Source organism: Arachis stenosperma, chromosome 10 (genome assembly GCF_014773155.1).
Source record: "Arachis stenosperma cultivar V10309 chromosome 10, arast.V10309.gnm1.PFL2, whole genome shotgun sequence".
In the NCBI taxonomy this organism is placed as follows: Eukaryota; Viridiplantae; Streptophyta; class Magnoliopsida; order Fabales; family Fabaceae; genus Arachis; species Arachis stenosperma.
This window is the reverse complement of record NC_080386.1, coordinates 1,560,877-1,583,279: the sequence shown is the minus strand read 5'-3', so window position 1 is coordinate 1,583,279 and position 22,403 is coordinate 1,560,877. Positions and strand designations below refer to the sequence as shown.

General features: G+C 32.3%; 3 protein-coding genes across 9 annotated transcripts; all 3 read left to right on the top strand.

The window, feature by feature from the left end:
- The first annotated feature begins 5,129 nt into the window (after positions 1-5,129).
- LOC130955394 (early nodulin-like protein 5) lies at positions 5,130-6,050 on the top strand. Its single transcript, XM_057882243.1, has 2 exons — positions 5,130-5,300; positions 5,662-6,050. The coding sequence occupies exons 1-2, from the start codon at positions 5,249-5,251 to the stop codon at positions 6,048-6,050; spliced, it is 441 nt and encodes a 146-aa protein (XP_057738226.1). The 5' UTR covers positions 5,130-5,248.
- Positions 6,051-11,154: 5,104 nt separating this feature from the next.
- Positions 11,155-14,117, top strand: LOC130955134 (calmodulin-binding receptor kinase CaMRLK-like). Its single transcript, XM_057881931.1, is given in 3 exon segments — positions 11,155-12,613; positions 12,615-12,726; positions 12,865-14,117. Coding segments are annotated over 3 exon segments (2,073 nt in total). The 5' UTR covers positions 11,155-11,278; the 3' UTR covers positions 13,491-14,117.
- A 3,277-nt stretch (positions 14,118-17,394) lies between these two features.
- On the top strand, positions 17,395-21,111 carry LOC130955140 (uncharacterized). Of its 7 annotated transcripts, none has more exons than XR_009076615.1 (8): positions 17,395-18,025; positions 18,114-18,174; positions 18,456-18,691; positions 19,069-19,270; positions 20,148-20,282; positions 20,396-20,490; positions 20,564-20,700; positions 20,905-21,111. XR_009076615.1 is itself a non-coding variant. In XM_057881941.1 (8 exons), exons 1-8 carry the CDS (start codon positions 17,591-17,593, stop codon positions 20,927-20,929), a joined length of 1,308 nt encoding a protein of 435 aa, XP_057737924.1. In that variant the 5' UTR covers positions 17,395-17,590; the 3' UTR covers positions 20,930-21,111. The 7 variants fall into 7 exon arrangements, 4 of the variants coding, with proteins under 4 accessions (XP_057737924.1, XP_057737922.1, XP_057737925.1 ...); XR_009076614.1 differs by having other exon boundaries at positions 20,901-21,111; XR_009076613.1 differs by having other exon boundaries at positions 20,782-21,111.
- The last annotated feature ends 1,292 nt before the right edge of the window (positions 21,112-22,403 follow it).

The window sequence follows — 22,403 nt, the reverse complement described above, 5'->3', positions numbered from 1 at the left end:
TAGTTATGATTGTATATATGAAAAATGTAACTTATTTATGCATTGTCTGGATTAGAAGAGTTTGTAAGAAAATAAAATGCTGCAAAAGAAAATGGATAGAAAAATTAATTTTTTATTGTTTGGATAAACAAAAAAATTAAATGAAAAATATAAAAGTGTATGTGGAGCTCATATAAATTTTTTCTCTTCAAAATTGCAAAGAAAACTAATGCAGAAGTACAAACATGGGTAAAAAAATACAGAATTAACATTTGAATTATAATTTATATATAATATATAAAAACATTAATATAATTTTACTCTATTATAATTTTTTCTCTTCTTACTTTTCTTTCCATTCAAGTAAAAGAAAATTTTTTTCTCTATTTTATTTTCATTCATTTTTTCTTCATCTAAACAACACACACAAAAATATACTTTTCTTTTCATTTTCTTTCCTCTTATTTTTCATCTTATATCCAGACAATAGCTTAGTGTTTATCTATTTATCTTCTATTAATATTGTTATAATAAGGATATATGTGACATTATAGAAATGATATAACCTAAACTTTGATTATCTAAGAATTTATTGAGTAGCTAGAATAGTTCCACGTCACGAACCAATAAATGCTAGCAATAGAGATGATCATAAAAACAGTCGAAACGGGTATTTGCAGGGATTACTCGCATTTTGGGGATAGATAGGGACTCGAGAAATCTTCACGACCTACCACGCGAAAATAGATGGGGACTAGGGGTCGTAAACGGGTCGAAACCCGTTGGAGTTGGCCCGCATAACCTGCCAAAAAAGACGGGTTGGTCAGAAATTTGAGACCGCAAACTTAAAAAGTCCGCCTACCCTACACCGCTTAATCCATGGGCTTTGGCGGGACGGAGACGGGGCCGGGCAAGCTTCCCTTTTGGGCCAAGCTTTTATTTTGTCAGGGCCATTTTTTTACAGATTTCTATGATGTTATTGATCTACGAGAAGATGAAGATAATAATTGAAGATGTTCTATGTTATATTTTAGATTATATTTTATGTTTAATTGATTATAAACTTGAAGATGTTTAATTATATATTTTGGACAATATTTATTTTATTTTGGACAATGTTAATTTTATTATTTTATTTTAAAAAAATAGGTTTATAATTATGTTTATTACATATTTATAATTATAAAGACTTTAATGCGTGTGAATTTAAAAATTATAATTTTTTTATGTTTTTAGAAATTATAAATTTATTAAAATTATTGTGAAAATATATATTATTTAATATTTAATGGTTTATAAAAAAAAAAGAGATCCCGCCAACCCGCCAGCCTACTATTAAGCGGGACGGGGAAGAAATTCATGATCACCTTACTAGACGGGGCGGGGCGGGCCAACCCACCATATGGCGGGCTTTTGGCGAGACAAGACAGACTTTCCTGTTTGGCACTCCTAATGAGACACAGACATAAGTACCCGCTCCATGGACCTATTAAATATACATAAATATAAAATTATTAGTTTATTCTAATTTATATATACATAAATCCATTTCTTAAATTTAGTAACCCTAATTTGTGCCTCCAATTCGAATTCTTCCTTTTTCTTTCATATTCATTCTTAGCCTCGATCCTCTCTTCTCTCTCTAACTCACTTTCTCTACCTCTCAAGTTAGTCACTACGTCGCTCAGTATCATCCAAAAAATGTTATGTTATGTTATTATGTTGGAATATATTTTTATATTTTATCCTTTTGAAATGTTATTTTTCATAACGAATATGTTATAAATTGTGTTGAATTATATTGAATTGATTATTTTATGATTATTATATTATGTCTTTTTATGTTAATTTTTTTCAAAAGTTTTCAAAGAATATTGTAGATATCCAAGGAGATATGTGTTCCCTAAAGGTAATTAAACAGGAACTTGCAATGACGGAGAAGGATTGGGAGTATTTTTTTTTTGGATCCCGCTAGGGAGACAATGGACTATTTGTACAATGTGTACAATGGCTATTGAGTTATGAAATGAACATCCCTTATACTATTTAGAATAAACATCCGAGTACAAGGAATAATAAACATCTTCTCGAAAAATTAGTTTAATTTTTGGGTTCACCAAGGATCGAACTTTTGACTTTTTGGATCTAGCACTTTAATACCATGTTATGATACTACTCATCCCAAAAGTTTCAGCTGATGGAAAAATGTAACATTAATAATTATATCTCTAATACTCCATAAATCTCCATTGTACACATTGTATAAATATTTCATTGGCTCCTCATATTTTCCCTTTTTTTTAAATAGGGGTGAAGGATGAGAATGGGGCTTCTCACGCTCCCTTGAGTACTCATTATCATATCTAACTAGCAATGGAGATCCAATTTGAGCCGATTTAAGAGGGGACGCGTAGACTTCGTTTGCATTGGGCCTTTAAGGTAATGAACCTAAATCGAATTTAGGACCCTAACAATGGATTTTAGTTAATCTTGTTTGCGTTGAGGTTTTACTAGGTTCAAATATATCTTAGATTAATATTTTGAGTCATTGTTATAACAAATACTATACTATTTAATATTATAACACTTAGTATATGTAAAAGTTTGATATATTTACAAGACATTTTTTAATTCAAATTAAAAAATTAATGGTATCTTTTTTAGTTTTAAATATTATTTTTTAATGTAACGAAAAAGTGAAAATAACAATAATCACTCACATAATTAAAATAGATAATCTTGATATATACATTATATATATCAAGGATTATTATATATGATATATAATTTTTTTTCTTTTCTGTAATGACTATTTATATAATTTATTGAATAATTTTTTTATCTTAATATTTAATAAATTTAACATACAAAAATTATTTAACATACAAAATAAGTAACTTAAGTCATCATCTAGGATAATAAATATAATAGTGCAAATACTTATTTATTTATTAGTAGTGAAAAAATATGTAAATAGTATAAATTGATAATTTTTTAGTATAAAAGTAATAATAAAAATTATTAATTAAGTTAATTACATAATTAAAAAATTATAAAGAATTTTTTAAATAATAATAAAAAATAAGATCACTATTTTTATATATTACAAAATTTATGAAAAATATTTTGGATAATAAATCAATCCTCAATAGATTATACATTAATTCTGTCAAAAAAAATAAATAATGAATACATTGGATATTATTATTTATGTACTATATATATATATATCTATATATATATATATATATATATATATATATATATATATATATATATATATATATATATATTATCGATTATTAATTTTATAATTAATTTTTAACTCAATTTCTGGTAATTAAAATTTAAATGATTGAAATTATTAAATGCTAAATACTTTATATCTAACTAATTTATTTTTTTATTGAAATTAAAAAAGGATGAGTTGTTAATCAAATTTAAATTTAAATTTAAATTTAAATTTGAGTAAGAAAATAAAAAATTAAAATTTTATCTCACTAACTAGAATTAATTTTAAAATAAGAAATTACCTTGTACATCATATATATTATAGAATAGTATGCTGATTTACTATTTTTTAATGGTAAATATTGTCAAATAAAATGGTGTAAGAAATTAGAAGAAAATATATTTACAAGTTTAGAAAATATTAATTTATTTTTCAATAGAATAAATTATATATTGAATAACAAAAGTCGTTATTGATTTCTCTTCACACTAACTAATACTCAACGATGGTGTTTCGGTACACCATGTTACCAAGAAATATTAATCGAACTAATAACTTTGTAATGACATACGTTTATAAATTTGAAAATTTAAAAATTATTTCATAAAATGTGAAATTTTAACAAGTAACAATGTTGATCATATTGTTTTGACTTTAAGAATAAATATGATACCAACAAATAAAATTGTCCCAAGTAAATTTTAACAAAGACAAAAGACCATAAGTATTGCTATTAATGAAAAATTAATCTATTTTAAAGACAAATACAATTTTTTTTGTATAGATTTCTTAACTCGGCAAGTTGAGGATTAATCCACCATATATTGATGTTCTATTTATTAAGAGTCTGTCGCTAACTAATGAATTCTTATACACACAAGACGAAATTCGAACTCTAAATACTTACTTAAACAAACAAATGAGATGACCATTCAACTAATCTAAATTAATTAAAATAAATATTAATTATTTTTAATATTTTTAAGTTGTATAATATTTATAATAATAATTACTATATATATTTTTATTTAAATTTTAATAAAAAAATTTATATAATTGTATGTATTATCCCGTACACCATACACGAAAATATACACTCATTAATAATAAACTTGTAATCTTGAGTGTTTTATGTTAATTGTATGATTCATTTATTTCAAATATTTCCAATCAACTGTATTAATTATATATTAAAATTAACTATTAAAATTATTAATATAAAATATATATTAAAAGTAAATTAAATTATATAATTATTTATATACAAATATATCATACTTAATTTTAATAACTAATTTTAACATGTAAATAGTATATTTTATTTTCAATACATCCATGCAAACCATACTTGAACTTAAGGCTTTGTATAGATTTTAAGCTATTAATTTTATGCACGCTTTTTAATTATCAAGCTATAGTTATTTTGTGTTATTATTATTATTATTATTATTATTATTATTATTATTATTATTATTATATAACTTTAAAAATATTTGACGGCAATGCACTAATAATAATTGTAAATGAGAAACGCTGGGCAGCAATTTTGGTGTTTTGTAACCATTAATTGGCCATCAATAATGTTTTTAATGGTGTGAGATTACATATAGTTGAGTGCTGGCCAAAAAATATAAAAATTACTAGCTCTCTAAACTTTTTTATTGTAAATTAAGGGAAAAGCTCCTAAGAAAGAATTGTATTGCTAATTTTTGAAAACCAGTTAAGCCAATGAAATTCAAATTAAGTGCTCCTAATTACTCTCCCAAATCTTCGCTAACAAACGTGCTTTTACTTTCTTCTTATAAGTTCAAACCTTAACCACCAATTCTCTTTTAAAAAACTCACACCACGCACTAGAGCTCTCTATAGAAATATCCAAAACCAGCAAATATGGCCAATCTATTCAGAAGTTGTTCATTATTACTTTCGGTTTCCTTGATTATTATATTGTGTGTGCCATCAAGAGTAAATTGTACTGAATTTGAAGTTGGGGGTCACGATGGCTGGATTGTTCCTAAGTCAAGAGACAACGATCAAATGTATAACCAATGGGCATCCCAGAACAGATTCAAAGTTGATGACACTCTTCGTAAGTACCTTCACTATTCCAACAACTTATATTTTTTTTAAGGAAAAGTCTAGGGGCCAGCAATTTTATTGTATTTTGGCCAGCATGTAACCAGCAGAGAAAGGTGAGCCATTGGATAAAATATCAGACCAATCTCACACCATCAAATCATCATTGATGGCTAGTTAATGGCCCCCTAGCATTGCTCTTTTTTTAATTATGATTTACAAAAATATTATTTATACACTAAAATCAACCATTAAAATTAACAATTAATGAATTTGTATATAAATACATACATAATTTAATTTATTTTTAATGTGTATTTATATTTCAACGTATAAATGTAGTTTAATTTTGGAATATGATTGTTTGTACAAAGGTTTCAAGTACTCTAAAGATTCGGTGTTGGTGGTGAGTGAAGAGGAGTATGAAAGCTGCAGATCCACTAAGCCACTATTCTTCTCCAACAATGGTGACACTGTCTTCAAATTTGAGCATCCTGGAGTGTACTACTTCATTAGCGGAGTTAGGGGCCACTGTGACAAAGGCCAGAAAATGATTGTTAAGGTTTTGGCCGTACATAATCCAAAGCCAGAGCCACCACATTCACACTCACCAGCACCTGCATTTACACCTGCATCTACACCTGCATCTACACCTGCACCTTCTCCTTCTCATCATTCTAATGCTGGAAGACCAATTCCTCTTCTCAGCATAACTAACTTGCCGCTCTTTCTTATCTTACTTCTTCCTATGCTTTTTGCTTGATTTTTTTCCTTGTATTATTGTCTTATCTCTCCTTATGATTAGTAGTAATTACAATTAGTTTCTTGGTGTTTAGTTTTAATTTGTTGTTGGGGTCTTAGGCTGTTTAGTTTGGTTGTTTGAATAATCAAGATTATTTATATTGTTGACAAATAAATTGCAGATTGTTTTTTTCTGGTTTCTTAAGAAATTTGCTGTTCATGATATATTTATTATTAGGGTTTTTCTTTTATTAATGTCAGTCTATTGGTGGCTTAATATTAATTATTCCTATCAAGTTACAATCTAAGCAACTATCTAGAAGCAAAATATTGAAGTTGTATATTCCATGTTATATCTAAACTATAAAAAATAAGACTGTTTGAGTTGTATGGTTTTTTTTTTTTGAGTCAATGTTTTCTGTAATTATTTTTTATCTTAAATTTTGAATTAAAAAATTTAAATTTAAATCCTAATTTTAAAATTTATTTTAAAAAAAAGATGAGAGTTAAAAATTAAATTTATAACAAAAATTAATTAATATTAACTAGTTAAAAATTAATTTCTCATATTCATTTATTTTTTTGGTCTTATGTAAACGGTGAGAGCAATTAGAGCCCATTATTTGACAGGACTCCATTCCCCTTCTTTAAAGAATAATGGGCTTACTTTAGGCCTTGGCTACAGACATTGATACACTAATATGTGTCTGTTTGAAAAAAAAAAAATCCAACAAATACGGCAAAGCATAACAAAACCAATTCCAAACCACCACTATGAATCTATGATCACAGAAAATACCCCATAAGGCCGTAACAAATGCTAACGTAGAAAAGAAATAACTAATTAAAGGTCTCTTTTGCTAAAGCTTATCTTTAGTAAAAAATTTGAAATATTTTTATTTAATAAATATAGAATAAATATATTAAAAATTTAATTTTTTTATATTTTAATAAAAAAATTTTTAGTTTGTATTAATATCTCTTTTTAATTTTGATTAGAAGTGAGTTAGTATTAATAGGATTTATGTTTGACAATTTTTATATCAAAATATATTATAGTAAATTAAATATTATTTGAATTATATTATTCAATAATTTTTAGATAAAAAATTACTAAAAATGCATAAATTTAAATAATTATTTTATTTATATTATCTTATTATTTTATTTTAGATATTTAAATAAATTCTAATACTCTTTTTAGTTTTTTTATTTAATATGGTCTTTCTAATAAAATTAATAGAATCATAATTAAAAAAATATTAACATGTATGAGAACATAAGAAAAAAAATGTTACAAAAATAAACATCAAAATTCATGTACGAACAAGAAGGAACAAAAGTAGTAGATAAAAAATAATAAAATTTAGAATGATTTTTTATTGAATAAGTTTTCATTTTGCCAATCTTTTAGTTACTTGCAAATTGTTAACAATAATAATAATGAAAATCTTTATCCATACATATTTTTTCTAAAAATTTCACTTAAAATCAACTTGAATTAATGTAATAATTAATTTACTAGTCCGTTTTAGTCGAAATTCGAATTAATGTGAGACAAAAACACTTTCACCCATATTAAAAAATGGCAACTTTCTTTTTAAGTCTTTTAAAGGAGAGAGGTCCCAAAAAAATAAAAAACCCGTTATAACAAAGCATACACCCGATAATGTAACAATCTGAAATTCTATGAAACTTTCAATTTAGGAATTAAAAAAAGTACCGGAGCTAATAGTCTAAGTGTACAATGTATATAATGGATTAAATTTTTGGCCCAATATTAATAAAATGAACATAAACATTTCATGTCATGAAATCACTCATCTCAAAAGTTTAAGCTGATTTTGGAGTTCATCAAATATCAAACTCTTGACCTTTCGGATTTAGAATTCTGATACCATGTCATGAAACCACTCATCCTAAAAGCTTAAACTGATAGGAAAAAATAACACTAATAATTATATCTCTAATACTGAATCAGACATTCCTAAACCGCCATTATATACATTGTACAAAATTTTCATTAATTCTCTATACTTTCCCATTAAAAAATTAAAATAAAAATCTGGTTGCTGAAATGGCACCTTTATCATAAGTTGAATTTCAGTTGTGGGGACACAGACAACCACTAATACAGACATACAAACTTAAATCATACATACTATAAATCAGCTTTCAGGTAGGAGTGTCAACTATAGTTGTTAACTATTTTATTTTAATAATTAATCCTCCTTAATCTAAGTGTATCTGTTAAATGTTGTGAGCTGTCATTCTCTTGGAATTCTGTTTGGATGGTTGTGGATCAGTGGATACCATCATCCACCTTTTCTTGCCCTCCATTAACATTTCCAACTTCCAAGGATAGATTTGTTTATTCCTTAAGATATGGAGGCAAATGCAAGAAGCCAAGACCCACGTGCTAGGAGCAGGTGAGGTAACCACTTAGCATCTGGAGTTTGTGGAGCAAGCTGCTTGCCATCTTCCAAATCCATCTTCACAATATGCTTAATTAGTTTTTGAATGAACCACTTTACTGTATCCATGCATATATCCTCTTTTGGTTTGTCTTAGTCTTGGTTTGACTAATGCATCATGCATCATTGCCATGTAATTTGTCTTAGTCTTTTTCTTCATTTGCAATGTAATTTCCATTATGCCTTATCTTATTTTGTATTCTAATTAAAAATCCATTTGCATAATTCATTAAATGGGCAATATTTCCTTAGAGGTCTAAACTCTAAAGATAGGTCAAATTGAAGTCATAGTCATTTGCACGTGATTTGTTTGTCTCTAAGCAATTAGATGATGTAGAGAAATGCCCCAATTTGTGCTTATCTATTCCTCAATTTTTTACAATCCTATTTTGTATTGTTATTCAATCATAGGAATCCTCAATCTCTAATCTCTGTTTATTCCTTTCTTATAGCTCTAGCAAATAACAATCACCCGATTAGGCATGGTTTAAACTAGTAAAACCTGCTCAGTCAAAAGGGAAGAAATAAAGCACTCTTGACTAGAATATGTAGCTGAGCTGCGATCAAACTATAATAATTGTTATGTGATAATTGTCCTGATCTTCTTCACCTACTAAGAACCCACTACCTTATCAAATACCCATAAAAGATACAGTGCTGACAAATGTACTCATATAAGAATAAAACGACAATTATAACTACGGAAGATGATTTCTATGTATTAAGAGTATCCGAAAATTGGTTACACTACAATTGTCGTTTTATTCTTATATGGATACATGTATCTTTCATGAAAATAAATGGTAATTTATTCTTTATTTATAAAAATAAAACATTATAATATGAATACAGAAATATAAAATTTTATTTGACAGACTAAATATAAATAAAGACATTGTATCTTGAGATATTAATATTATATATTTTGTGTCTTTTATGACAAAAAAATCATATAAATACTGAATAGAGATATAATTTATTTTTTTATTTTTTATTATTATTATATTTTTTATTCTAAATTTTATATGAAAAATAAAGATAAATTAATTTTTTTATTATTTATTCTATCTTATATTTAATCTAATAATAAATAAATATAAAAATATTAATTGTTATATTTTTATCTATTTTTATATTTTATTCTTTAATATCTTATTTTATCTTTATTCTTAAAATTAAACGCAGTTTTAATAAAAATAAACATGATATTTTCTATCTAAATTACAACCTCGCATTTAAAAGGGGATTAGTAATTAGTATAGACATGATAATATTACCTAATCCTATAAAAGATGAATATGACTTACCCCAAAAAATGTACTATCCTACAATTGGTGTTTGACTAGTAGCATATGTCCAATCTACATAAGAAAAACTGCAAATGTAGCTAGAATCATTAAATTAGGAGCAGAAGAGGTGAAATGTTGCTTCTTGCTTGTTGAATGTTGAGCATTTGCTCAAGTATGAGTGGTTAGTCAAAAGCAAAAACAGTGTTCAGGTCGAACTTGAACAAGTATATTGCCATTCTACTCTGCCTCTGCCATCAGAATAAGTTCTTTTTTAAAACTAGAAAAGCACTGTAGCCCATTCCTTCAACTCTGCAACACTGCATATATTGCTGAATTTGAGTAATCCAATTTGCAACACATTGTAAGCGCATGGAGTAATTGTTGCAAACATCTAGGCATACAAAATTTGCTAAAACCGTATAAATCATGCTCCATAATTTTTACCCATTATTGGATCAATGTATTTAGGAGGAATGTATGTCGAAATCCATGAGCAAATTCAATATAAAGTTATTCATGAAAAATGTAACCATGTGTTTACATGCATAAACCAAATATATAAACTATGTAGCTTGTTTCTCTGCTTTGCATCTTGTTATGGCAGTTAAAAGGCTTAAATTAAAGCACTGTCTGAAATTGTTGACAGAAGCATATACGGTGTTGTGAAGTGCGGTTTGGGTTTGGAAAATTTATTGCATGCCATTGGCAACAAGTTTAGCATTACATCATCTGCCCTTCTGATCTTTCCAACCCTCTGAGTCCAAATTTAAGAACTGGGTCCCCATCCCTTTGAACCCACAGTGATGTCACCTTCAAATCTATTTGAGTACACTATCATAAATCCTAATATTATATTAATACAACTTAGATCTTTTTTCTTCCACACACAATAATCAAAATTTTATGATATTACAATCTTAAATAAATAAATCAATTTAAAATCATCTAAAGATTTTATATATCTTTTCAATATAAAATCACTGTGTATTAAAACCAATACTAATGAGGTTAGAATAGTATAAAAAAACACCCACAATTTTGAAAAATAAAAGGGGATAATGAAAACAAAAAAGGGGTCACAATCAGCGAGTGCAAGAGGAAATGTGGTGAAAGCGGTGATCATAAAAACTGTGTTGATTTTTGAAGCTAATGAGTCATGATGCTCAACAGTCAACGACCCATAGGTACAACTTCCATTAATTCTGTGTTAATGAGTTTCAACGCATGCTCACGTGCCGTTGGCGTTAACTCCTCCGTCATAAAAATCAAAATTAAATGACGCCGTTAGTTTGCTTCTTCAATATTCATTCCTTCCCACTTCACTATACCTATAACCGCCAACTGTCCCACCATATAACACCAACATCACTACCCTCTTTCTTTTCCTTTTCCCATTCCTCTCATCTCACTCACTCTCACTCACCATTCCCCTGCGCCGTATAATATAATACCATACGAGATTATTGAGCTTAATTAACGAACTCATCATGAACCCCTTCTTTTACAGATTCTTGATTCTCCTTGCTCTGTTTTCTCTCGTGGAATCTTCTTCATCATGCAGCAGCAACAACAACAGAGACCACGAGCTTGTCTTAAAAGCCTTCCAATATGTCTCTGGATTCAAACCTTCATGGTTCCAAACAACACGCCAACCTTCTTCTTCTTCTTCTTCCAACTGTTCGGTAGAAGAGTCATCTCCCATTATTAAGAACATAGAGCTTCCTTCAAGAAACTTAAGCGGCAATATCTCATGGAGCTACCTAAAGAACATGTCAAACCTGCAAGTTCTCGATCTCTCCGGAAATTCCCTGCAAGGCCAAGTATCAAACATGTTGTGGGCAACTCCAAACTTGTTAGTAGTAAACCTCTCCAGAAACAGGTTCGGAGGGACCATTGCTTTCAACCAACTCACAACACGAAACGCTACCGTTTCATCATCGCTTCAAGTTCTGAACCTCTCACACAACAGGCTCACCAATCAGGTTCACCTCTCCGGTTTCACAAACCTCAAAACCCTCGACCTTTCCCACAACCACCTTGGAACCTTACCTTCGGGGTTCCAGAACCTCAAAAAACTCCAACACCTCGATCTCTCTAACTGCAACATCGAAGGACCAGTGAAACAAGTCTCTTCCCTTCACTCACTCACCTACCTCGACCTCTCTAACAACACGTTGAATGGAACCTTCCCTTCAGATTTCCCTCCATTGAACACCATCAAGTTCCTCAACATCTCACACAACAACTTCATCAAATCCACAGAACTAAGCCCAAACAAGTACAAGAAGTTCGGCCAATCGGCGTTCATAAACGCCGGCAACAACTTCCACTTGAACTTCAACGCATCCAACCTCCATTCAAAGAAGCAACACCACCAACCACCAATGCAACCAACTAATAACAAACACCACAGGCACAAGTCAAAACACAAAACCGTTTTGCTTGTGGCGGCATCGTGTGCCTCAGGGGTAGTTTTGGTATTGTCGTTGAGCGCGTGCATGTTACGGTGTTACTGTAGGAAGAAGGAAGAGGCGAAGAGGAACAAGTGGGCCATATCGAAACCCGTGGCGTTGACGAGCATCAAGATGGAGAAATCAGGGCCGTTCGCCTTCGAGACGGAGTCAGGGACGTCATGGGTGGCTGACCTGAAAGAACCGTCGTCGGCCGCCGTGGTGATGTTCGAGAAGCCGTTGATGAGTTTGACTTTCAAGGACTTGATGAGTGCCACGTCACACTTCGGGAAAGACTCACAACTTGCTGAGGGTAGATGTGGGCCCGTGTACCGAGCTGTTCTACCAGGAGATATCCACGTGGCAATCAAGGGTTTTGGAAAACGCAAGAGACGTTGATCACGATGACGCTGTCAACATCTTCGTTGACCTCTCCAGGCTGAAGCACCCTAACCTCTTGCCCCTCTCCGGTTACTGCATTGCAGGTACTCTCATTCAATGCTTTTCACGGGATGGAAAACTGGATATTCAATTCACGAATGTACTTTCCAATTTCCATACTAGGATTCAATTGAATTTAGCGCCAAAATATTAATGATTAATTGTTGTTTGTGAAATTGAAGGGAAGGAGAAGCTGGTGTTGTATGAGTTCATGTCAAACGGGGATTTAGGTAGGTGGTTACACGAGCTACCAACGGGTGACACCAACGTGGAAGATTGGAGTGGTGACACGTGGGAGATTCAAAACGGTATCGCGTCACATGAAAAGATGGCTTGGCCAACACGACACCGTATCGCCGTTGGTATGGCGCGTGGTCTCGCATTCCTCCACCACGCCGGATCCAGGCCTGTCGTTCACGGCCACATGGTAACATCTAATATTTTACTCTCTGATGACTTCGAACCACGAATCGCTGATTTCGGGTTGAGGAAATTCGGGCAGGAACAGAACGCGCCGAATTGCAGCACCGAGACTGACGTGTACTGCTTCGGTGTGGTGCTGATGGAGCTTCTGACGGGACGGCACGGCACGGCAGAGACAGTGGTTTCGGTGAGGAAGCTTGTTAGGGAGGGCCACGGTGTTCGCGCGTTGGATGAGAGGCTCGGATTCGGTGACTCAGAGGCTGAGATGGTGGAGAGCCTCCGAGTCGCGTACCTTTGCACCGCCGAGTCGCCGGCGAAGAGACCCACCATGCAGCAGGTCTTGGGTCTTCTCAAGGACATTCATCCGAGTGGCGGACTCGACTGAGTCCGATGAGTTGACTCGTCCCTGAATCGTTGCTTTTTTCCTTTTTGGGTTTAAGGATTTTGAAGCCCACCACGCGCTTCGTGAGCGGTTTGTGGCTTAAACTCGACGATCCTAAAGACAAAAAAAAAAAAAAAAAATCGACGATCCTGGTTACTATAGGAGGTGGCAAAATTGGCAATTGAGTTTTTGAATTTTGTAGTATTTATTATGATTATGATAATAAAAATGTATAGGAAAATTTTCGACGTACATCGATACATAATAATTTTTAATTGTTGATTTTAATTATAAAAAATAGTTAAAATTTATCGAAATACCAATATACTTGAAAGCTTTTTAAATGTATATAGTGCAAAAAACAAAAAGGTTGAGGAAACCAGTTGGACAAAATTAAGTGGGGTAGGAGGGGAAGCTTGGAATGGTGAGATAAGGTGTAATGAATGATAATGAAGTGGGGGAAGTGTGGTGTGTGTAGTATTCTTCTTTTTGGGTGAGCATGTAAGAAGGCAGAGAATCCCACTTATTACTTGTCTCTTCTAATAGGGCCTTCCATCATTTATTCTTTACCTTCTTTTTCTGTTTTATTTTATTTTTTCATTTACTATATACTACTTTACTTTAATGTTTTTTTTTTCCTTTTCTTTTTTATTTTGTTTTATTCTCTTTCACTTTGTTCTTTTTAGCTTTGTTCTATTATTAGTTTATTTTCTTCTCTCTTTAGTTACGGAATATCCCCTTCCCTAAAAGAAACAAAGATGGGTAGATGAGATTAGATACAACTATATTTATATCTTTAATAATGTGCATGCGTAGCTACTATTTGCTGCTTGTGAGTAGTTTTTTGCTTTATAATAGAAAATAAAGGAGAACCATGTGCGTTGTGTGTTATACCGTCATGGCTAGGACCAGGTTGTGGCTCTTTAAATAGTGTTAATTTGAGTGACCTTTGATTTTATGGTAGGTAATTAAGGCTATTCTATTTTTGATTTGTCTACATACTCTTGTACGTTAATTCCATCAACGTGGGTCAATGAGTGACATGGGATCTCGTATTGCTTTGATTATTTTAGCATGCTTAAGATGTCAAGTTTTGAATGATTTCGATTGACTTATCTCATTGAGGGATCTTTCACACATTATTGCCAATATGGAAAAAGATCACCAACACATAGAAAATTTCAATGTAGTGTTCTGTTCTGCATGAATTATTCAAGTGATATTTGTAATAGTAGATTGTTGAGCTAACATATGCATTTTTTGTATTCTATGATGACCTTTGTCACAATGAAAAAAACTCGGGTAATCAGTTGTCTACCTACTAACAAATGGAAAGTAATGATGATTATAAAAAGAGAAAGTACATGGAGTCAGTGGCCTAAGCGTACAATGTGTACGATAAATGTTTATAAAGTATTAGAGATATGACTATTAGTGTTATATTGTCCTATTAGGTTTAGGCTTTTGGGATGAGTAGTTTTATGACATGGTATTAGAGTTCTAGATCCGAACATGAGATGTTTATTATTCTGATATCCGGATGGTTATTCTGGATAGTATGAGTGATGTTCATTTTATTCATATGCCAAAGATTTAATCCATTGTACACATTGTATGTTTAGGCCATTGGCTCAATTTGTAAAATATTTTTGGGAAAAAAAATATCTTTCATGAAAAATACTATTTCTAATATCAATAACTAATACTTTAGGACACTTGTTAATAGGACTATATATTTAATTTAATAGCTCCATTTACTATACATTATTCTATTTTCTATCATATTATTTCTTCTTATTCTAGTCACAATTAATTAATTACCTAGAGACATAGAAGGTGTTCTACGTTGGTTAAGTTCGTTAATGCCTCTTGTGTTCCTCCTCAGAGTTAATGCCCCCAGCGAGTCTCTCATGCTTAGATTTCAATCCGAATCTGGTTTTGATGGGAACAATAACATACTGTGGACTATAACACTTTGATCTTTGATGTTTTATATCACTTATATCTTCTCCTAATAATTCTTTACAATAGTATATTGCAGTACATAATTTTCTCTTTTATATATCTTTACAATGTGACATAAATTAAAGGGAAGTATTTTGTTTTAATCCTTATTTCATTATCTTTAACTTTTGATGTAATTATCCTACTCTTGTTTCAAACTTTAAATCTTTATGATACCTTTAACATTATTTTAATACAATGTGTATATATATATATGCATGGTGATGAAGAAATGGATTTGTATTATCTGCATGAGCAAGCTTATATAAGGTGCACGTCAATATCAACTTTACTTGCAGCTGCTTCAATTCAAAGTTGGTCTGCCAGCTGCTATATTTCCGCGTTTTTCTTATCCACATGATGGATGAAAATTCTTGAGCCTGACATTACAATTACAATAGTCCCATCCCATTAATGCTAATAAATTAAATTAGGCCGACACAGAGAAATGTAAAACCTTAGCTTCCACGTTCCTTGTCTATTTCGTACTTTATAAATAAAAATTTGGATAACATTTTTTCTACCAACATATTATTTCTCCATGATCGGCTTATTATACCAAATGTAAAATTATAAATCACAAGAAAAGTTTCAACTATTGGTTCTAATTAAATTTCTTGCAACACACGTTATGTGGATGCTTTTTCAGTTTCTTTTACCTTTAGCTTTTACACAAGTGTTGTTGCCAATATTGCTACAAATATATATGAGTCTTGGTTATTATTGTCACTTTACTATTTTGCTGAAAGTTTAATGTTGCTTTTGAGCTTACCCTAATTGAAAACTCAGTTACTGGTTTCGATTAAAGCTGTTATTGTGTCCAGAGATAGATTTAGATTTCCGTCCTTGTCAGTAAGAATTGAGTTAGTTCCGTATTCCACAAATCCTTTAGACCTTAAAGTAGAGACAAAAGGGTGTGCTTCTAGTATTCTTACATGTATGTACATAACTGATGGAGTTGGGTAATACAAATCTTGTGGTCATTTAATTCATCCTAACTCCATCCATATATAAAGCGATAGATTTAACGTATATTTGGGTATAAGTATACGTGTATGTATAATTTAACTTATTTTTAATATGTATTTTGTATTTTAAGATATATTCTTACTTTTAAGATTGATTTTAGTGGTTATCATACAAATATTATAAGAGAAGGAGTTAAATAATTATTAGGAAATAGGAACCGAGGGATATATACATGGAAGCATTAGAAGTTAGAACCATACATTTTATTTTATTTTATTTTATTTCTCACGGTATCCCCCTAACCCAACAGGTTAAGGACTAATTCGTTGCGGATCTGAGCTCCATTTAAAGGTCTGTCGCTGGCCAATGGGTTGCTGCATGCACAAGGCGACATTCGAACCCCCGACACTTGCTTAAACGGACAAGTAAGCTGACCATTCGACCAACCCAAGTTGGTTTTTATTTTAGAGAAAGTATAGGGAGCCAATGGAATGTTTGTACAATGTGTACAATAGAGATTTAAGAAATATTAGAGATATAATCATTAATGTTACTTTTTTCATCAACTGAAGCTTTTGAGATGATTGGTACATTGTACACTTAAATTATTGGCTCCCTATCACTAGCCTTTTATTTTATTATTTAACCAGGGGATCATAATAACTGGATTGCTTCTAACATGTTTTTTGTTGCTGTTGTCAGTTTATAGGCTCTCAGGCCCAAAGGATTTGTTAGTTGAGATTGTTTAAAAATGGGCTCATTATCCAGGCTGAAAGAAAATGGGTTCATTATATTGGGCTAAACTCCAATATTGATTCTTACACCAAGAAAAAGAAACACCGGTTTGATCGGGTCGGGTGTGCCCGGCCCACCCATAGCAAAAAAAAAAAAAAAGAGGAACCCCTGTGTTTTCGAATTTCGATTCATCATTTGCATCTGTCTTGAGTCTTTCTTTGGTTCTTCCTGATTCAACCTTTTTCCATCTTCTCTGGTTCCCTCCTAATTCCAATTTTCTCGTCTCAAATTCCCTTCACTCGCAGCTCAACAACACTTCCCTGTCACTCGATTTCAACCCTTCACAGGAAACAAGCCCTTCATTTGTTCCCTCGCCGGAACCCTAGCTTCTGCCAATGGCATCCAAGAAGAAGCAATCTGAAGGTATAGCCTTATTGTCCATGTACAACGACGACGGAGACGACGATATGGAGGACGCCGAAGAAGATGAAGAAGATAACCAAGAGATAGGTATGCGCCACGAGCAGAACGAGGACGCCGCCGCCGGAGGATTCGCTGCGGAGGTAAATTTGACCGCCACCGACGCGGATAGAATGGCAGGGGTTGATTCAAGTAACGAGGGAGTTGCGGACGAGGTGTCCACGCCGGCGGAGAAGCGCAGGTTTGGAACTCCAACGCCGCAGCGTGTTAACACAAACATGGTAATTTCGCCGCCGCAAGATCAACGAGGGGTGGCGGTGCTGCCGTCGGATTCGACGAGGAGCGGGAGAGGGAAGCTTACTATAGTGGACTATGGTCATGACGAAGTTGCAATGTCTCCTGAGCCTGAGGTGCACTCCTTTTGTAGAATCTTATGTTTTCTCTTCGGTTTTCTTTGGAAGTGAGAATGATGGGTGTGTTTGTTGCCAATGATTGCAGGAAGGAGAGATAGGAGGTAGTGTTCGAGTCATGTATGGGGACCAGCTTAATTTGATCAATGGTAAGTGAAATATGATATTACAATGATGATTGAAATCCGATGAAACTTGTATGATACTTATGATAAATCGTGATTGAAATGCATCTTTATGCATTTAACTCATGCTTAGAATGCGGTGCAATTTGGGATGGGAAGAGTAGCAATCCTGTATTCGAATTTCAGTCTTGAGAAGATGATATTGCTTGATTTAATTTTTATTCAAATACAGTACAATTGCTAGTCTGCTACATGTTCATTTCTCCTGCCTCTAACTTACTACCCTCTGGAACATGTAATTGCAGGTGATTTGCTAGATAGAACACCATCTGGAGCAGTTCACGTTATGACACCTAGCAATCAAGCAAACACTCCTCAATTATCTGAGCAGTTGAAATCTGATACAATGAATGATGATGCCATGATTGGACCTGATGATGCAGAACCTGGAGAAGCAGGTCAAGATGAGCAAAAAGCTGAAGACCCATTGGATAAATTTCTCCCTCCTCCACCAAAAGCAAAATGCTCAGAGGAACTGCAAGTAAGTTTTGTTACAGCATTTGAATATTATCAACAGTTGAATACCATTTTAATAGATTGTAAAGTAGCATTCAATAAGTTAAGTAAACCACTTAGCTTGTCTTGTGGCGCTGATTTCATGTTGGATTTAATTGTAAGTTCCCTCAATTTTTTGAGCTAGAACATTCTTTGGTAATGATTTAGCAATCCATGGTTTCTAATTGCCTCAATCAAATACCTTCTGTTAATAATTAGAGGGTTCTCTTTTGTAGATCTTTTACCTCAGTTTTATACTATCTAGACATTAATATTTTCTAGTGGATGCCCCCTTCTCTTTTCAGTACTATCCCTTAAAAGTTGGCTGTAATTCTGTAATTATGGATTCTTTTTCGATTGCAGAGAAAAATAAATAAGTTCTTGGAGTATAAGAAGGCTGGAAAAAGTTTTAATGCCGAAGTTCGCAACAGAAAGAACTATCGAAATCCCGACTTCTTATTGCATGCAGTGAGGTATCAAGAAATTGACCAAATAGGGTCTTGCTTCAGTAAAGATGTATTTGACCCTCATGGATATGATTCAAGCGACTTCTATGATGAAATTGGTCAGTAACTGCTGCTTCTCTCCTTATTTCCTGACTGTTATTTGTCATGTTAGTCTGCATTTTACTCTTTTCCACGATTTTGTTAAATTTATCATGCATACTATTTTACTGTCTGGACCATAGTAGTTAAGCTTTGATAGTGGCATGATGCAGCTGGGTGAACAAACCGCAAAGATGGTATTATGGTATAGCAGATCATAAAGCGGCACTGTACCCAAGATTGTAGATACCCTGTAAATAATCTCTGATACACATTAGTTCTTAAAACCAGCTACTTGTTATCAATACTATAAATCTGCACTACTAAAAACCTTGGCGCATCTGGTCATTTTGCTGCTATTGGTTACCTTGGTCTGTAGATGTCTGTCTACATTTGTTGGTTATGACGGGTTGCGTGTTAGGCCATAAATCCATAATAGGTTGTTTATTCCAAGCTGGCAGTGTGTTTAAAGTATTTAATGATGTTAAAATCCTTTTTTAACTGTCAGAATGTGTTTTGCTTGCAGTACAAATACATTAGAGGTTATCTTTTGGGCTGCAATGCAGCACTACCTTTTATAGTAATTATTATACTCTTGATGAAGTATAATTTTATCAGATTAAGTATGTAATGTTAACTTCAAGATATGAGGCCTTCTAGATTTCTCTATTATTTTTTTGGTTGTCAATTTTTCTTGGTCTTGACTTGGCAAACTGAATATTTGCTAGGTTTAGGCTTTAGTTCTTGGCATGTCTATATTTTGGCTTCCATCTCTGAGCATCTGTTTTTAATATTTTTCCAATCTCATCTATTTTATTTCTCTTGATTTTCAGCAAATACTGGTTTTTCTATTTTTTAACTTCTATTTGTTTTTCGGTGCATTAAATGAACAAACAGAGGCTGATATGAGGCGTGAAAGTGAAAGGAAAGAACATGAGAAGAAGAAAGCACAGAAGATGGAATTTATCGCTGGGGGAACACAACCGGGAATTGTAGCAGCAGGTGCTCCCAGAATCGGCTTGCCTGTTGCAGGTCCAGAAAGCTCCTAGATGTTTTGTGCAATAGTGAAGCTTTTTCTTAGGTGTCATTTTTCATATATTTATGATGTTATCTTATAGTGCTTTTATGATATTGTTTTTGCACAGGTGGTTCTGCTGTGGCTGCAAGTGGTTTGGTGCCACCTATAGCTGACTCTATTAATCGGGATGGTAGACAGAACAAAAAATCAAAATGGGATAAGGTGTTCATCTAAACTTTGCAACTGCAACGTCAGGGACATTCTTAATTGGCTCATTATGCTAACAAATTTTTAGTGAATGATTTTGTTCCAGGTGGATGGTGATCGAAAAAATCCTCTGCCCTCTGTGGGGCAGGATTCTGTGTCCACTGTTGGGGCTCATGCAGCAATTCTATCTGCTGTTAATGCTGGCAGTGGGTACATGCTATTTGTGTAAGTACATAAACAACCTTGAATTTTATGCGTTGTATTTATGTATCTTGATTCCAGTTTGGCATTTGTTCAATCATATAGAGGAGAGAGGAGGGGGGACTAGAATAGATGACATATGAAAGCTAACGAGAGAGATCCACAAAACTAACAAGAGATGACAACATGTGATTGATACAGTGACGGGTGTTTTTGTTGGGCAGGCAGCAAAAACGGCGAGAGGCAGAGGTGAAAAGATCTACTGAAAAAAGGTCGGAGATAAGATCGTGAACCATCCATTTTACTAAGGCTGTGTATAACTAAAAAGTTGTGGGTTGAACATATTTCAGCATAACATTTTTGTCTGTTAATCAACTTTGGCAATGATCACTGGCACTGTATATTTTTTAGAATGGAAGGAATTTTTTTACTGAAGCATGCTTTGATGCCTTTTTAAATTTTAATCTATGTAGCAATGCAGTAATTAATTGGTTTAATGCTTCCTAATTTTATTAGGTGACTACCTTTGTCATCAGTTTACTCGAATAGTTTTTTCATATTCGTCGTGAACTTTGTACTAGATATGTACATGACTCTAGGTTTGGGCTCACATTTGGGGGTTATGGTGGGTCTCTATGCTGAATGTATTTGTAACTTGAGTAAAATTTAGTTTGAAGTAACAATGTATTCTGGACTAGTAAATTTATCGGCTATTGTATTGAAGAAGAAAAAGTATGACAAATGAAGAACTCGGTTGTTATGACTTATGATTGACTTGATAATTGATATGTATGTTTTCTAGTTACTACTGTGTTGATGTTATCTCAACACCCAAGAATGATGCCTCTTGTTAACATGAATATTACATGTTTGTTAAGGATAACAAAGTTCCAAATATTAATTTAGGAGCATGGATTTAGTTTTCCGAGGGAGTCATTACAAAATATTAGTAAAGTTATGCTTAACATTATTCCATACCGTTAAAAGTGCAAACTCAGGTGTTTCTTTTATAGAATGTGGGGGTTGATAGTAATAATATTCAGCCTGCCTTAAACAATGTTATATTCACGTGTTAGTTAAATTCATAATATTGTTCTGTTAATAAAAACCGCTACCCGATATTAAGAAGCTAGAAAGTGTTGGTGGCACCGAGCTCAGAGGTGGTTGGAGTGAATCATTGGTTGCAGTAATTGGGCAAATAAATAAATAAACAGTAAATACAATTTACGGGAAACGAGGTTGGACTTGGGGTGTAGACCAGTTGAAAATGTGCCACTTGCTTTCTGCTCTCCAGCTATTCATTCATTCATGAAACTCACCTTCCTACACTGGTGTTTTTACCATAATTAAATATGACCTTACCACCTTAAATATAAGGTGCATGCTATTGTGTCTATATATATTTGTCTAACTTATTAAAAAAAGATAAAAATTAGTATTTAAATTAAAAAATATAAAAATAAATAAATTTTTTAATATTTAAATCTTATTATTAAACATAAATTCGGTAATTTCAGCACCAAAATTATAGGCACCACAGAATTTGCTTAAATATAATGTGAAGTTGTTTAGTGAATAATATTTTTTTTTTCAAAATAATGATTAACACTAATGATGTTGGTTAAAAGTTAAAACATTAAATGATGCTTAGTGAAACCAAGCATTTTGTTGTCGTTATTGGGTGGAAGCATGAAATTGTCCATTGGTTCCTAACATTGCCTCATTTT

What these genes read in the sequence shown, in the direction of transcription:
- LOC130955394 (XM_057882243.1), top strand. Translation starts at nt 5,249, where the DNA reads ATGTATAACCAATGGGCATCCCAGAACAGATTCAAAGTTGATGACACT. An exon ending in CAAAGTTGATGACACTCTTC is followed by an intron (nt 5,301 to 5,661) that starts GTAAGTACCTTC and finishes GTTTGTACAAAG; the next exon opens with GTTTCAAGTACTCTAAAGAT.
- LOC130955140 (XM_057881939.1), top strand. Translation starts at nt 17,591, where the DNA reads ATGGCATCCAAGAAGAAGCAATCTGAAGGTATAGCCTTATTGTCCATG. An exon ending in AATGCTCAGAGGAACTGCAA is followed by an intron (nt 18,692 to 19,068) that starts GTAAGTTTTGTT and finishes TTTCGATTGCAG; the next exon opens with AGAAAAATAAATAAGTTCTT. An exon ending in CGACTTCTATGATGAAATTG is followed by an intron (nt 19,271 to 20,147) that starts GTCAGTAACTGC and finishes ATGAACAAACAG; the next exon opens with AGGCTGATATGAGGCGTGAA.